At 46.6% G+C, this 15,870-nt stretch overlaps 1 protein-coding gene across 1 annotated transcript; it reads left to right on the top strand.

Annotated features, from left to right (window-relative positions):
* Nucleotides 1-6,235: 6,235 nt before the first annotated feature.
* On the top strand, nucleotides 6,236-13,773 carry LOC144134692 (uncharacterized). Its single transcript, XM_077667540.1, has 3 exons — nucleotides 6,236-6,483; nucleotides 8,288-8,383; nucleotides 13,495-13,773. Exons 1-3 carry the CDS (start codon nucleotides 6,244-6,246, stop codon nucleotides 13,630-13,632), a joined length of 474 nt encoding a protein of 157 aa, XP_077523666.1. The 5' UTR covers nucleotides 6,236-6,243; the 3' UTR covers nucleotides 13,633-13,773.
* The last annotated feature ends 2,097 nt before the right edge of the window (nucleotides 13,774-15,870 follow it).

Below are 15,870 nucleotides of genomic sequence, written 5' to 3'. Positions count from 1 at the left end.
ATATAAGAACCAACGATTGAGCGGTGGGGGTAATGATGCCTACCTCAGACCAGAAAGTTCAGCAGGAACTGACGGAAAGGGATAGAGCCGCTGCAAGATCCAATGAACGACCGCACTAGGGGGACCTACCGCCATATTTAGGTCCACTAAAATGTTTTAATCATCATGAACCAATGAAAACATTGATAGGCGACTGCGATAGCCTGTAATGCAGTATTTGAGCGCAGCTCATCACGCGCCACCTTCCACCGCTGGAAGGTGGCATGTTACGCTGCTAGCACCTCGCCGGGATCTTTCCGTGGCAGCCAAATTGCTGGTGGCGTTTCGCTCTGATACTTGGACAAGAAGATACGCCGATAACGCCGCAGCCGACGGCGGCGCGGAACACAGGAATCGGGCCCCTATGTGCTGCGCTCTGAAATAAAAAGTCATGAAAACAATTTACAAATTTAAAACTAATTACAAAAGCCTAAGAAAAAAGCTGCAGTTTACGCTAGGCCGCGATGATTCTGATCGGAAGTTTTAAGTGAATACATCTAGTTACGACTGCTGTTGGCGCATATCCGGAAAACAAGAGTGAAATATCGTTTGTACAGCACAGGCATGAACTCGAATAACACCATCTGCCGGGCTAGTTGTTCGCGATCAATATTTATCAGTAGCGCGAACAAAAAACCAGGAAGAAGACGGAGAAGATAGTACAGAGCGCTGACAGCGCTCTGTACTATCTTCTCCTTTTTGCTGGTTTTGTGTTCGCGCTACTGATGCATATGGGATGAACTGCATTTGAAAGAGGCTGTCAGGTGGCGAATAGCGAGTCATCATTATCCCTCAAGAACTAAGCACATTATTGTTGCATCTTTTGAGTACTCACACATGAGACAGTAATTTCGAAGCCTAGAAAAGGACTTAATGGTAAATTTAGTTTCTGTTATAAACAAGGAAAGGTTGAACGAATCGTCTTGCCTTCGTCTCTCCTAAAAACCAACTAGCTGGAGCCTAAGCCTGTGAGCGTTGGCGCTAGCTCGATACAAGGCGACACTTCGTCTTGAATTTTTCAACCTCTTCCCGCGCCAGCAAGATGTTTGTCAATCAGCCTTTTAGAAAGACTCCTGCTTAGGGGATGCTGCTGGCGTGCTTGGTCCCGTGCGTGCCCTGATCACAAGTCCAACAGAGGCAACCGTAGATTAAAGCACGCACTGCGGGACGGCGGGGCCTCGCTGCAGCTTCACTCCGGAGTGGCAGGTATGGCAGGAAGCTCTGAGGCGTTGTTCAATTTGTGCTCACTTTAACTGTTCTCAAGCTCGTCGTGGGCCGCTACAAACCACCTGACACCGTCAGCTGCGACTCATGCCAGGCATATAGGCTGACAGTGGTTCTGGTGGTCCTTGTGGGCATTTATGATTTCTTGGTACTCTGCACTTCTGCTTTCGCAGCAAGTAGCTGAAGTTCTGCTCGAAGCAAGACCGAACTTCGCGATATCTGTGCTTTGTGCCGTGAGTTCTGTCCGTGCGCATCAACTATACGGCCTAGGGCTCTGGGCACACCTCTTCTATGTTTCCCTTTTGTGGAGATATGCGACACTCTCTGCGTTCTAGAAGTTAGCGGTCGCGGTGGGGAAGCTGGAGCTGTAGCTTGAAGCGATTAAAATAAGGCCTCCTATTTTCGTGTTTCTGAACTCACAATATGATGAACGGTCTTTAACCTGTGTGGCGCGAGAGTCTAAGGCGGGGAACTTGAGTTTTGAAGAAGCGTCTTCATGGTCAAAGCGTTCGTTGTTTGTGTCTTGTCCTGTTCTTTTCTGAGGTGATTGACGAGTAGTCGAAGGTTATACCTGTCGCATTTCTTTCTCCTGGCACCAGTGCCATGTGATGAGGTGTCGGGAGGACTAAGTACAATACATGGGTTTCTGATACAGTCGAGGAATATCCACCGGGCTTGCCCAGGATTTCAAGAACTTGTTGGTCACATTAGATACTGACGGCGGCAAGAAAAGATTCTATTCTATCATCACTAGTGGCGCCTCTCTCATGCTTTGCTTGATCTGCATCCTGTTCTTTGAATGCTCCTCAACGCTGGTCGTGTCTTCAATGAAGTTGAGAAAAATCACAGATCTCGCGAGTGAAGTCTGCGCTCACAGTACCAGATATGAATCCGATGTGAATTTCTTTTCGACTTCTGATAACAGCCTTTGTCTTTTGGCGGGGACAAGGAAACTGTAAGTAATCAAAGTTCAGGGCTCGCCATTTCTGCACTGATTACCCTATAGACAATGCGCGAGGGAATAGCAAAGAAAGATTATAAACTTCTAAGATCCTCTACTCTTGTAAATGTTGCGGTGCAGCCTTTGTAGGGCTCAACTTTTTGCGAGAGGCATCATACCCTTTCCATATGAGACACTAGAAATTCTGGCTTCAAGTTCTTGGCAGCTAGCCAGATTCATTTCCTGAAGTTTTCGTGATGAAGGCTGAAACCTAATGTTGGTGAACACGTTTTTCGTGCAGAAGTCAGGGTAGCTTTTGTGCGCTGTGACGTCGAATCTTCTGTTGGGCTTATTTAATGTGCTTTAATGATAACGGTGGATTTGACGTTCGCGCCCTCGTAACTAAAGGAGTGTTCTTGGCAGCCGGCACAATGCTATCTCACAGGCGATTCCTGGGGCGCTTACAGGATTCACTTCTGAAGGTGATGATGATTATGGATTTTTATGGCGCAAGGGCAGCAATGGCCAAAGAGCGCCATGTCACAAGGTATTTTTTCTTTTTCTCAAGGTGGGGTCAGAGACCCATTTCCCAAGCATTTCACCCTAAATAAGTCGAGCACCAGACCAGGGGAAAGCTTGTACCCATTGTATCACCGGTGGGTACCCGGCGGCACTGGGGATCGAACCCCGCACCTCCCGCATACGAGGCGGATGCTCAACCACTTGGCCACCGCTGCGGTCTCACTTCTAAAGGATTCAGGCTGTATTGCTTTCCTTTTTTGCCGACTGCTTTGCAGCCTTTGAGCATCGCGAGGTGTAAACAAGAGTGCTATATCTGAAGGGCGGTCCCTATAGGCACACATCGGTACTGCTGTTGCACACAGAGCTGCCGTCTGGGCGATATGCTGGCCACTTGTTGAAATTAGTGACATTCACGCGCAGCAGCCTGTAAAGAGCAACTCGTTGCAGAGCTCTGAGTTCTTCGGATAAAGCTGGAATCCGTGGTTTCGGTGGAGCACCGAATCTAGAAATTCGCGGAACGCTAGGGGTACCCAGTAGGTATGTTTTTGCGCCCACCCAGTTGTGCAACCAGTGCTCATCAGTAGTACGGGATGTGGTGGCAAGGACGGCTGGTGTGGCTTGCTGCGTACAAGACAAACGCAGTTCTTCGCAAAAGTCACCTTCTGTAGGTGTTCACAAGTGGCGGTCATCTCGGCACTAAATTCATTGTCATCATACAGATCTGGACGATGCATTCATCTTGTTCGGTGAGGTTTTCATGCCTCTTCACGACGAGGTCTAGAGACATCTGGTGAGAGTGGCCAGATCCTTGAGGATCGCTTCTAAAGAGGCCACGTCTTGGTCATAAGGGCAAGCGGGGACCCTCGGCGACAGCTAATTTAGTCCAGGTGTGTGGAACGGGGGCGCCAGGCTCGGTTTCGCCCCCATAAAGTATTTCAGAACAAGAAGATGGATGGAACCAGCCGTTTGGCCTTCGCACTCCTCGAAGCCAACTTACTCCAGTTCATGGAACATTTGGGACATGTTCGGGCCCGCCGCTGCGGAGGATCTTCGCCACGTTTTTTGGACGCGCGTGGAAATGCAGGACTTAAGAACAAATCGATTACTGAAGCTGACTTACGGCTACTGTGAAGGAGCACCTGTCCTTGTGGTTATCGGACAAGGCAAAAAGCCGGAGCCTGCTCAGGTTTCTCTCAGGTTTCTGCACTACTTACCTTATGTTGTCAACAGCCTCTCCGCATGACAGGAGACAAGTCTTCGAAAAAAATAGAGGCAGTGCGCGTTGGCGCTAGATAGAGAGAAGCTGGCACTTCATCTATGGTGTTGTAACAGCTGCGCCCTCTGTGTATAGGAGGCAGCCAAAATTTCCGATGCACTTCAGTAGATTAGAAAAAAATATTCTAATTAGAATATAGCTTTGTGCCGTACATTGATTGAGTATTTCTGGTGTGTCAGCAGATCAATAACTTGGACAATCTGTACTTTCTCCGCATCATTTTTGCGTGCAAGCTCTAGATCTGGGCCGGTAATACATAGGGATTCAAGTTTTAGAATAGGAATTTCTTGGAAACCTAAGCGGAATGACTTGCTAAGATAGCAAATACTGCCCCATAAGAAAGGCAGTGCTAAAGGCCGAACTGGGTACATCTTCTTTAGCTGTGTCATTCCTAAGACCCCCTGCACATTTTTCAGTGGTACAACAGGAAATCACAGGGCCACATAATTTATCTATGCGTTATCAGTGAAGTGGCATTACAAGCTGTTGATGCCTTTCCGGAACCGCAGTCAGATTCTTTCTGGTGACGTCATTGCCCTCCAGCCAATGGGAATCCGCAGTATTGATGTTACTGTCGTCCAGCAAATCGTAATTATCTCTTCTGGTGACCCTCCAGCCAATAGGCCAATTGTAGGACACACGGTATATTTTCTCCCGAAGAGGTTTTTAATTCAGGCACAATAACTAACGCAACAACCGCAGATTCCATGTCTGTATGTGTCGTTATGCGCAAGTTACTATTGCGGATCCAGCAGCCAATTAGCCCAATTAAGAGCATTAGGGAGTTTAAATATTTTCACAGTGAAACCCGGAAATCTCGTTCCAATGCACGAGTAAAAAAAGTGACCACAATCTTAATCTTTCACCTTACTTTGTGCTTAAATATAGTTTCTTTCTGCGTACCATTGTCACGGATCTCCCCGGAGAACACTCGGACCGAAAGAATGGACTAGGCGACAGGTGTATCCACACAGACGCACATTTAATACACCCTATGTGACACGCACACTACAACACAAAACTAACAATACTAACACAAAACGCAAACAAAAAAACTACACACGACCCGGGAACACTGCTGCCAGCGTCTACTACTAGCGTTCTACTGTTAGTGGTCGGCGTTCGTGCTCACGGTTGATTCGGAGCGGCTACGGCGTTGTAAGGGTCTAGTAGCCGGCATCGAGGCGGCATTCGACGTGCTTGGGCTGGCGTCGATGGAGGCGTCGCTGGCTGCGTCGTATAAGCTCCCGGTCCGATGGCCCGTGGAAGTGACGCCGGTGTTGTTGGCGTTGATGACACCACCCGGATGGGTGGCAACAGCGCTGGAGACACCCCTGTCCGTAGCAGGTGGTAGCGTCCTCCGTTGACTCCCCGGAACGGGCTCAAGCACGGCAGGTAGTCCACGATGCGAAACCGTAGAACGCGAGCTCACCGGAGCAGCAGCCGGCGTCGCTCTCTTCCAGCCGATGGGTCCCTTACCCGCCGGAGCCTCCGCTTCTCTGCTGTCCCCCCCCCGTGCCTCGCTCTCCCTCGCCCTTTTATAGCCTTGGCGTTAGTCCACGTAAGCCTTGTCGTGACGAAAGAAGAAGGCGCCGACCAAAAGAAAAGGTGGGATGACGTTCCTTGTTCACAATTTTGTGAACAAGGCTCCCGTTGTGAACAAGGCTCCCGTGGGGGAGCCGAAACGTCATCCCATCTTTTCTTTTGGTCGGCGCCTTCTTCTTTCGTCATGTACCATCCCGACCAGACGGGTTTCCGTCAGACTCTAGACTTCAAGCCTTGTCGTCTTCTTCTTCTTCTCCACCAATAATCTCTCTCCACCTCACCGAATGCTTCTTCCTCATCTTCTTTATTCTTTTCTAAATCCACGTCGTCTTCTTCACAACTCTTTCCTTTAAAATTTAATTTAGGCTCCTAAATATATGTGACAACCATTGAGCATTGCAATACTTCGCCCGATCCAAAGCGTTCCCTCCCAATAGATACATTTATGCATGCCATTACTGATTAATAATCTCCTTATTGACTGTTCCCACGCTCCCAAAGCGTGCAGTGTTCCCTATGTTTTTCACATTGGTGTTTTAATTTTTGCTGCCATATCTTATAGTTTTGATTGTACCTACGATGTTTTGTATATGTCCACTCCTGCGATGGCGCCTGTAGGGAGTGCAGTGTGTATAAATAAAAAAAATAAAATATGACAGAAAGGCATGCGTTTTCTTTTCGGCAGATAACCCAAGCCATGAAGGCCTCAGCAATGACGTGTGCCCTTGGGGTCTCCTTCCTGGTACTTTTCGCTGTCCCGGCAGCGCCGCACACGCAACGTAGGGCTAAGACAGCCGCCTCCGATGGTTGGCAGCAGATGCACGCTGGGGTGACGAAGCCCAAATTCGCAAGGCTAGCAGACCTTGCAGTCCAAAAGTTCACGACCGGAGTGGAGTTTTACCACATCGTGAACAAACTCCTAAAAGTGGAAAAGAAGGTGAGGCTGTTGCTCCGCTCTCTTCCAATGGGCTGAGCTGCATAATGTGGGGCATAACTCAGCCATAATTTTTCGTTGGGCCGCAAGAAATTTTTTTCTCGAAGTTTCCTTGCGCACCTAGTTCAGCAAAAAATGCAAGAAGTTTACGAGCACGTTAACTTGCTATATTACTAAGAAGGGACCGCTCGCCAAGTGGATCAAATTCTGTTACCGCTGGAAACAATTGGACAGGATAAAAGGGGCAGAAAAAGGCAAGCAGAAGACTAGCACCGAAAGCTAGCTAAACCTCATTTTCAATCAAGGGGAATTCATGTCAGTAATATCCTGAACCAAGCGTACAGGTAATTTGGTCAACCTGAGAACCTGTGAACATGGTCCAGCAATATTATATAGCACCCTTTAAACAAGCCGGTTCATTCTATTAGCAGCAGTGTCTTGCCTACAAGCATACCCCTAATTCTTCCTAGAAAAAAAATGTGAAAGGTGTCTTTGATCAGCGACTGCTGCCTTGCTGCCTTGATAGCGAAGCTCCTAATAAGTTTACATTTACCTTGGGAGGTATAGCGCTTCCATGATAACTCCAACGAAATAAACCCCACTCACCTTTGAAACAACCTCCAAGCATAGAAAGATTGTAGAAAGTACTGGGAAGTTTTTCTCGGCTATGTCGGCAGTTTCGTGTCCACAAATGTGCCCGCCGCAGATATGGCGTCCTCAGAGCAGATAGCATCAACCAAATGGTTGTTATCGATAGAAGACGTTGTAAATATTATGCGCAAAAAACGATGTCAACCGCATAATTAGTTAATTAGTTAGAGCCAAAAATGTCCCAAATGTAGAGAACGGTTGTGAACATAGCGAATGGTAGTGAAAACAAGCAGATGGGCGGGATAGAACTATGGAGCCAAATTTGAAAACTCAAAATGGGCGATTGTTCAAAATGAAAACAGAAGAGGGTCAATGCTTTCGCATTCCTCGAATGCGGGTTTTCTGGTATCAGTGAAGCGCATCCTTCGTCTTCCCGTTTGTCAGCTATCTCAAGTGATGCAAGGATAATCCACTCAGTAGAGGTAATCAAGCCAGCGTGCGGGAAGCCCTTTCAATTGGCTTTGAAATGGAATGCAAGCAGATTGCAATTGGCACTTCATTTCACCGCCTTCGTGGTTCTCAAAATTAACTTGGGGGGTCCTTGATTTTTCGTTCACGGCTGCATTCTTTCAACCCCGTTATACTGCGAGGCCTGATATTGCTAAAAGGAAATGTATGCACACTCCTTCATGATCGGTGCAGGCTTTCCAGCCCTCGTTCAGAGGGCCGACACTTCACACGAAGGAAACTCCAGCTGGAAGGAGAAGTAGAGAGAGGAGGTTGAGAAGTGGGGAGGAGAGTGAAAAGTGCAGCATTAAGAGGCAGAATGAGAGCAGCGTGGGGTAGAGAACTACATGAAGCTGTCTGTATTCAGGAGGAAATTACAACGATCAAATTGTTTTCGGCCGAAGTCATGCAATGCATAAAGCTGGCAACTGGTGTCCTGGCGTAGGGAAAGAGTAAAGAGGAAGCGAAGCTGGTAGCAGTGGACGCAGACACGAAATAAAGTGATGGATTTGAAATTCTGCTTTGTTATAAGCTGCAGAAGGTGGTGATCAAAAAGTTTTTGGGAGGTCGCCGGACAGGCGTTTATATTAATAATCTGCTTGATTCGCATAGTGAAGATGACCAGACTGAGACAGCATTTGTGATAAACTCAGCTTTGCCTGCGGTCGTGTAGTCACGTCTTTACTGATCCTTCTGAATCCAATCGCAGGGCAACCAGTACAGGCTGACCTTTCTTTACGTTCCAACCCGCTGCTTAGTCGTGGACGTGTTCGAGCCTGACCGTTGCCAGGCAGCCGGTGCCAAGGTACGTACAACGTTCGGCCCGCCAACTTTCGGCGTCTGTGGCGTGTGAAGAGTGTCGAGCAGTTTATTCCTCGAAGTGCACCACAGGAACGTTATGTTCACAACCATCGAGAAAAGGCAGGTTTGTGGTCTTCGACCGGAATGCGGTATCCATGGCTCATCGGTCGAGGTGAACGCCTGATGTGTCGGTGATACCTTAGGGTCACTGCAACGGGAGCGGTTCGCAGGATAGTTTGCCCTTTTGGATTAACAATTTTCGCAGTGGCAGCATATTAAGTCAGCATGCAATCAAAGCAAGCCGTTTATTTTCATGTGACTTGTGCGGAATGCGCCAAGCCCTCTAAGCTGATTTGCGTGAGCTGCGCGTCGGAATGCACTTTTTGAGCTCGATATTTCACTTGTTGGGCCATTTAGGTATATAGCTCATTTAAAAATTGCTTCGTTGTGTTTACACCAAGGGCCGTCGATGTCATCTGAACGGGGTAGGAACAGCTGTGAGAATGTAAAATGTAAGTTTCTCGGTTGTTGATTTATCTTAGCTGTATAGACGTGGAGCTGAAACGAGTTCTTACAGCACCTGAAAGCTGGAGCAGTATGGCGACTACTTGCTTTCTGGTTTTGACGTCGCAGCAGTTTAGTTTTACCGATTCACAGTGTGGAAGCAGCTGCCGGTTAATGAGTGTGAATGTGTCCCAAAGTATCAGAACACATGTTTATGAAAATATACAGAACGTGTTTTCAGTGTCTCATATGATTTCGATTGTTGATTGATGCAGGATAAATTGGTACTTCTTAAAATTGTTGCCTGCCTTGGGGGGTGGAAGTTAGTCTTTCTGTTTCGATGTAGTGGATATGGCTGGCTGCAAAAATTTAAAGCCCTCAGTGCTCCGTTTATGTTAATTTCTAGAGAATCATAACTATAACTATGAAACATCAAGGGGGTGTCATAGGCAAAATTAATATACTTTGCACCCCAGGGAACACTCGTGATATTAATAATATAGAAGATTGCAGCATGCTTCCTTGAGGTATGCCTGCCGTAGCTGTTTTCTAGGCCGGTAAACGATTCCCTAATGCTACGTTTTGGTTTCGATATTTCAAGTATGATTTTATTAATGCTAATGAAGTTCTTCGTATGCCATGTAATTATCATTTGTTTAATAGCGTTAGATTATTTAGACAGTCAAAACCCTTAGAAAAATCAATGTATAAACCCGCTGCTATTTTGCTTCCTTCCAGTGATTTTAAGATTTTTTTTTTTCGCTAAAAGTGCCAACTCTGTCGATCTGCAAATCTCTGGTGATATGTTTGTCTGCGGTTGAATCATGAAATGAAAAAAAAAAACCAAGAGTTTTCGCCTTCAAATTGTCATTCTTATGTGGATGAAAAGTGCCACGCGTTTTCGGACACAGCTAGAAACGGTAGGATTCTGCATTTCTACCTATAATTCCAGAGTAAGCACTTCCCGAGCAACTCGCGCGTATTATTTGAATTTTACCTGCTGAAGCACCTACCGATGAATTTCACCTACCTCTACACAGTAACTTGCGCTGCGAAATAAAAGCTTTTAAGTGCTACAATGCTATAAAATACTTCTGTTCACCAAAGTAAGTGGCTGCGTGCTATTTTGATATCAACTAACTTACTATTGGATCATATATTTCCTGGAGATTCACTGAAGGTTCCTGCAGTAACATTCAACGCAGACAGTTTCGTATTTATCGCCTTTCCTCCGGGAAAATTTCAGATCAATATCGCCGAACATCCTGATTAAGCAACCGGTATCGCGTAATTATGCAACTCCTGGAATTCGGCTACACCATGTGTACCAAAAACACGCAAAAAAATGCATGCAACTTATAAAAAAAAGAGGGGGGGGACGCTGGCTCTTGATGTATTTTTTTGTATTAAGGTATGTTTGCAGCTCAGAAAATAAACATATCCTTTCCTGCACTTTCATTGCTGTTTGAATGACAAGTGGTACGCTCTTCAGCATTTTTACACGAGCCTTACCTGTTGAAAACGCCGCGCAGGGGTGGCTACCTTAGCCGGGCGTCTGCTTCTAGAGAAATGAACAGCTTTCGACATCTGTCGGCACCGGTGCGAAGCGCACACAGTACAACATTCTAAAAATAGGTGGCACCAGAATACTAAGAGCAGCACAGGAAACTAAGACCCCTGAAGCAATGTTGCTCGTCAGTCCGTGTTTCGTATTGTTTTTGGTTTCGTGTACGTGTAGCCCATGGTATCGCACTTGCAACATTCCTAAAAAGTGATGTACATGCATTTAATGTGTTACGACATTGACAAAAATTTTAATAGTTTACTCGATATAATGTGCCTGTCCTTTGTATACCCCTTTTATACCATTTGCTAATCTCCAAGTAACAACAGAATCTCAACAAGTCAAACAGATATGAAGAGCAATAAAGGCAGTCTAAAAAGTCATAAGTGAAGTGACCAGGCGTTCAGCACACACAACAGCTTTTTCGTTATACACCTTTGCGTATTGGTAAAAAAAAATCGGCCTAGCTGGGTGCAGAATAAGTTGGAACGAAGTTTCGAGCAAAAAAACAAGTTGTGGTGTGAAGAAAGCAAGCACCACAAATAATGGTCCACTGAATGGATATGCGTTTTATATGCGACTGCGTTTAAAAAACCTTGTTGGGATACATGGTGAACATTACGAGATAATGTTGAGACAGCACGATAAAGATAGTGGCGCAGTCCTGGGCACTCATGCTTTGTCAGCCAGCCATTGAATCATTTCCCCTTTTATTCTCCTGCATGGATCTTCAGCTTCTCGCCACCTAACCGGCTGCATCGACAGTAGTAACTGGTTTTCAAAACGGCGTGTTTCTTAAAGAGATTGTCTTGCAGATAGCCAACTATAACTGGTTATCTATATAGATGCCCCATGTTATCTGTACATACCCCTGTGCCATAGAACGTTTCACGAGTGCCACACACATTCCGCGTTCAAGTTTCTTCGAGCTTCAGAATCAAGCCTGACGCGATCGGACCTCTAATAGTGACTCAGCGGCTAAGGAATCAGCACGAATTAGAATGTCTTCGTACGTTAATGCAAAGTTGACGGCACGCGACAAACGACCACGAAGCTTGTTACCACGAAAAATACGTTCAGCATACAAGTAAAGGTAGTATGCATCATAAATGTCGAAGAAACCGCAAATTATTGAGGCATAAATAAACTACCTCTTTGCCAGCACTCGTTTTAGGGGCCGCTCGAACTTAACACCCAGAATGATACGTCGCAGGCGTTAGTAGTGAGACACTCCCTTCAACTGCTTGTTTTTTTGTTTTCCGAAGGTGGAAATGTCGCTCTTACCAGAGCAGTAATGCGGCAAGAGCTGCGTGGGTAGTAGTGACTTACTTTACTGAGCGTGTAGGGCCGGTCATTGCATATCCTGCCAATCCGCTAACCAATGAAACGCAAGGAAAAGCACGATAAGCAAGTGTGATCCATTACCTCTGCTGAATTCAGAGCAGTGGTAAACGCAAACGTTGGAACGAAGTTTTGTGCAAAAAAACGGTCCACTGAATGGATATGCGTTTTATATGCGACTACGTTTAATTAATATGTTTTACGAGCTCTCCCTCGCGCCGTGAAAATTGAATTACTCCCCGTTAGGCCAAAGAAATTTGTCCATTCACGTGGGAAAATCAATGTAAACACAGCAAAGCGCACAATGCAGCACCCATCATTGTTGTCACGGCATCCAAATGCCTGTCGTAGCCGACATAAAACGACACTTTCACACGCGACAATTGTCGATGACATTCGTCTCGCGCGTGGATTTAGGAAGACAAACACTTTGCTTAAGTATAACGCACTGAAATCGACCGAAGCATCACCAAAATGATTATTAATGTTCTGGAGAGAACATCAGCCGAAGGATTTTCGATAAAATAGGTCTGAATTGAGAAAAAACACGAAGTCGGTTCTCCCGCTTACTGCTTTGCGCGCTGTCATCACTCGTTCATAAAAGATATACGTTACGAGCATGCCATGAAGTATTGTCCTTCAAGTACTGCTGAATAGATTGTTGCTCATTCTGTCTGAGAACACTGTTCTGAAGAAATTGTGACACGTGATGATGAGTGGATGCCAGCAACTGATTAAGCAGAATGCACTTTTTGGATGATGCGTTTCTATTTTATGCTTTTCCTTTTTGCCCTTCCCATTGCTATAAAAGTTGCGCCTGTTAACACCGCTTTAGTTTGGCTGCAAAATTTTATGGTTTGCAAAGTGATTTGATGTTTTACATTTGCTGAATTTACTCTTCTTTACTCTGGCTGGCTTTGTGACTCCCTAAGATTTTGTTCTTTGTATTTAAAGCGCAGTACACGTTTGGTCTTTGCACGCAGCGCTGGATCAGCAGATGCCGCGCGACCTCTTTCTCTGTCTCCGCATTCGCCATTCGCGTGGGGAGCGCCGCTGCATCCGCGTCTCCGCCTCCGTCGGTGCCGATTTTCTTTCTTGTGGTGTTACGGTTACCCATCTGTGCTAGCGCTCGACTCGCTGCAATGATCAGAAGCTTCATTCGCGGGCCACGTAGGCACACGCAGGCGTTTTCGCCAAATGGCACTCATACACCTTATGCAGTAGAAGGATCGCTGTAGTAGTTAATCGTCTTGCACATCAGTGATGCCATTTATTTTTGCGAATGTAAACTATGTGCACCTTTTTTGATGTTAGAATGGTTTGGTTTGGTTTAGGGGGTTTAACGTCCCAAAGCCACTCAGGCTATGAGAGACGCCTTAGTGAAGGGCTCCGGCAATTTCGACCACCTGGGGTTCTTTAACGCGCACTGATATCGCAGAGTACGATGCTTGAACGGGTACGCTTGTTTACAGAACAGGCTTCAATTTATACAAGTCCTTCGACCTTCGAGCGAGTGAGATAAGATTTACGATCGTAAAGATGAAGAAAAAAACGCGCTGAAAAAACAGCCTCATAATACAATGGAAAAGCTACGCTGTAACTTTAAACATGCATGCAATGCAGTACGTAATACACCCCAGCCAAAGAGTATGTATTTAGGAGTGGATTCACTTGTATATAGAAATATTACGTTTCTTCTTCAACAGCCCACCGGCCAGTGCCAGACGGTGGTCACTATCAAGAAGAATCGTCCTTCTGTCGACTGGATTGACTGCGAGAACTTCGACAAAAAGGCAGCAGTGGAACGTGCGTCAAAGATGAACAATTCAGCTCGTTCGCGGTAACTGGCGAACAAGTTACACAGAAACAATAACTTCGCTTTCAACTCAGTTTTTTAATTATCTCTGCGACAGTTCCCGGTCGACTTGAAAGTCTTATTGAAGTGTGCCACAGTATCAAAAGCCAATAAAACTTTCAAAACATTGTTCGACGAATAATGCGTTTTATTTAATGTATTGCTATTGCCTGTTTGCTTTATATTGCCGCAAACCTTTGTAGTGTTTGTTTGTTCATTCTTCAAAGCTGCCGCCACGTCGCTTTTTCCCTTTGTTGATGCAAGACGCGACCAGATTTATCTCGATTGATCGCATCCAGGCGGAGCCGCTTCTACCTCGTTCCAGGATGTTCAAAAGTAACTTCGCACGCTTTACCTAGAAAGTTCGCTATCAGCTTTAAATTGAGCAAGGCCGACAGCGGCGGGCATTGTGTTTGACAACCGCCGAGTACGCTTGTCGCTAGCCGCCGCTGAGTGATTTAGTACAATGTGGGCGCAAGTCAGCCCAAATAAAATTTTGTTTAGACGGCATTTCGCTGTCTTTCCGCTTTCCGGATTGCAGTCACCACCACGTGACATCTGGTGAAGGTGCTCGTCCCGGACACTATGACCACCACCAGCAACAGCTTGCGGGAAGTTATCCGCGAGGAGCTACGACGACTGCTGCCATCCTCCCCTCAGCCGAAAGCAGCGACTCTCATGGATGTGGTACGAGAAGGAGTGTAACAGGCACATGTCATTCCAACGGCCACAGAACCCTAAGCCATGGCCTACGCCACTGCAGTACACACTTCTCAGCCCTAACGAAACTCCCTACGTCCTCTCCGACGTGAACCACTTGTTCAAGAACGCCGCCCCCGCCCGCCCATCCTACGAGCGACGCTCAAGCCTGAGGAAATGCGATGCCTGGAGAACTTTCCTCAACCGGCCGTTGTGCTTCCAATACCAGCGCATAATCAGATGAACGATGACTGATTTTTACGATGAAATATTTTATGCACAAGATTCCTTCACCCACTCTGACCCATCCGCAGAAAATTCGCCTGACCAAGAGAACTCGCCCACTTTCGACATCAACCCAGCCCTGCACCGGAACAGACAAGACCAGATCAGCAATCTGCTGCAAAGCTACAGTGAGTGTTTTTCGACATCGCAGAAGGTCCGACAAACGCTAATTGCCAAGCATCGCATTATAACGGACCAACACGTCCGTCCTCTCCGTCAAAACCCCTACCGTGTGTCACCGCGAGAACGACAAGCCATCCGGGACCAAGTCGAAGAAATGCTTCGCGACGACGTCATCCAGCCTTCAAACAGCCCATGGGCGGCACCGGTTGTCCTAGTGAGAACGAAAGACGGCGCACATCGATTCTGCGTGGATTACCGCCGCTTGAACAACATAGCAAAGAAGGACGTCTACCCCCTCCCCCGCATCGACGACACACTGGACCGCCTCTGCAACGCCAAATATTTCTCATCGATGGACCTCAAGAACGGCTACTGGCAAATTTAGGTGAACGAAAGAGATCGCGAGAAGACAGCATTCATCACTCCGGATTAGCTGTTTGAGTTCAAGGTGATGCCATTTGGTCTCTGTTCCGCACCAGCGGCGTTTCAGAGAGTGATGGATACGGTGCTGGCGGGTCTGAAGTGGCAGATTTTTCTGGTATATTAAGACAAAAGCCTTTAATGGCTCATGCTCGCGTCCGTCCGTCGATTACGCTCTTCAACTCGATAAGAAAAAAAATCTTTGTGCACGATTGGATTCGAACCACCAACCTTCCGCTCCGCAGTACAGCGTGTCAACGACTACGCTACTTCCTGCCGCGCATGTGTAATTATCCTTATCTGGGCAGCTGTAGAGTGCTGAAAGGCGCTGAATCAGACGAATGCCTCCCAACGGCCTCCGGTGTATCCAGTATTTAATATTCACAAACAATTGTCTACTTCATTAACATGTTAACCACACATCAGTGACACAAGCAGAAGAACCGCGCTAAAGGCTTTTGCCTCTCCGTACTTTAGGTCAACAAGGTGCCCCTGAATTTTTTAGATAACGTTGTTGTCTACACCTCGAGCTTTGGAGAACACATGAAAGGCTTCGAACAGCACTAGATGCCATCAAGTCGTCCGGCCTTACACTAAAAGCAGAGAAGTGCCACTTCGCCTATGAACACCTGCTGTTTCTAAGCCGCATTGCTAGCAAGGAGGGAGTACTCCCAGACCGCCAGAAAACAGCTCCTATTGA

The sequence above is a fragment of the Amblyomma americanum genome, chromosome 5 (assembly GCF_052857255.1).
Source record: "Amblyomma americanum isolate KBUSLIRL-KWMA chromosome 5, ASM5285725v1, whole genome shotgun sequence".
Classification (NCBI taxonomy): domain Eukaryota; kingdom Metazoa; phylum Arthropoda; class Arachnida; order Ixodida; family Ixodidae; genus Amblyomma; species Amblyomma americanum.
This window is presented reverse-complemented; position numbering and strand designations above follow the sequence as displayed.

Coding starts and splice junctions, on each gene's coding strand:
- LOC144134692 (XM_077667540.1), top strand. CDS start 6,244: ATGAAGGCCTCAGCAATGACGTGTGCCCTTGGGGTCTCCTTCCTGGTA. Junction 6,484..8,287: donor TCCTAAAAGTGGAAAAGAAG/GTGAGGCTGTTG, acceptor ATCCAATCGCAG/GGCAACCAGTACAGGCTGAC. Junction 8,384..13,494: donor GCCAGGCAGCCGGTGCCAAG/GTACGTACAACG, acceptor CTTCTTCAACAG/CCCACCGGCCAGTGCCAGAC.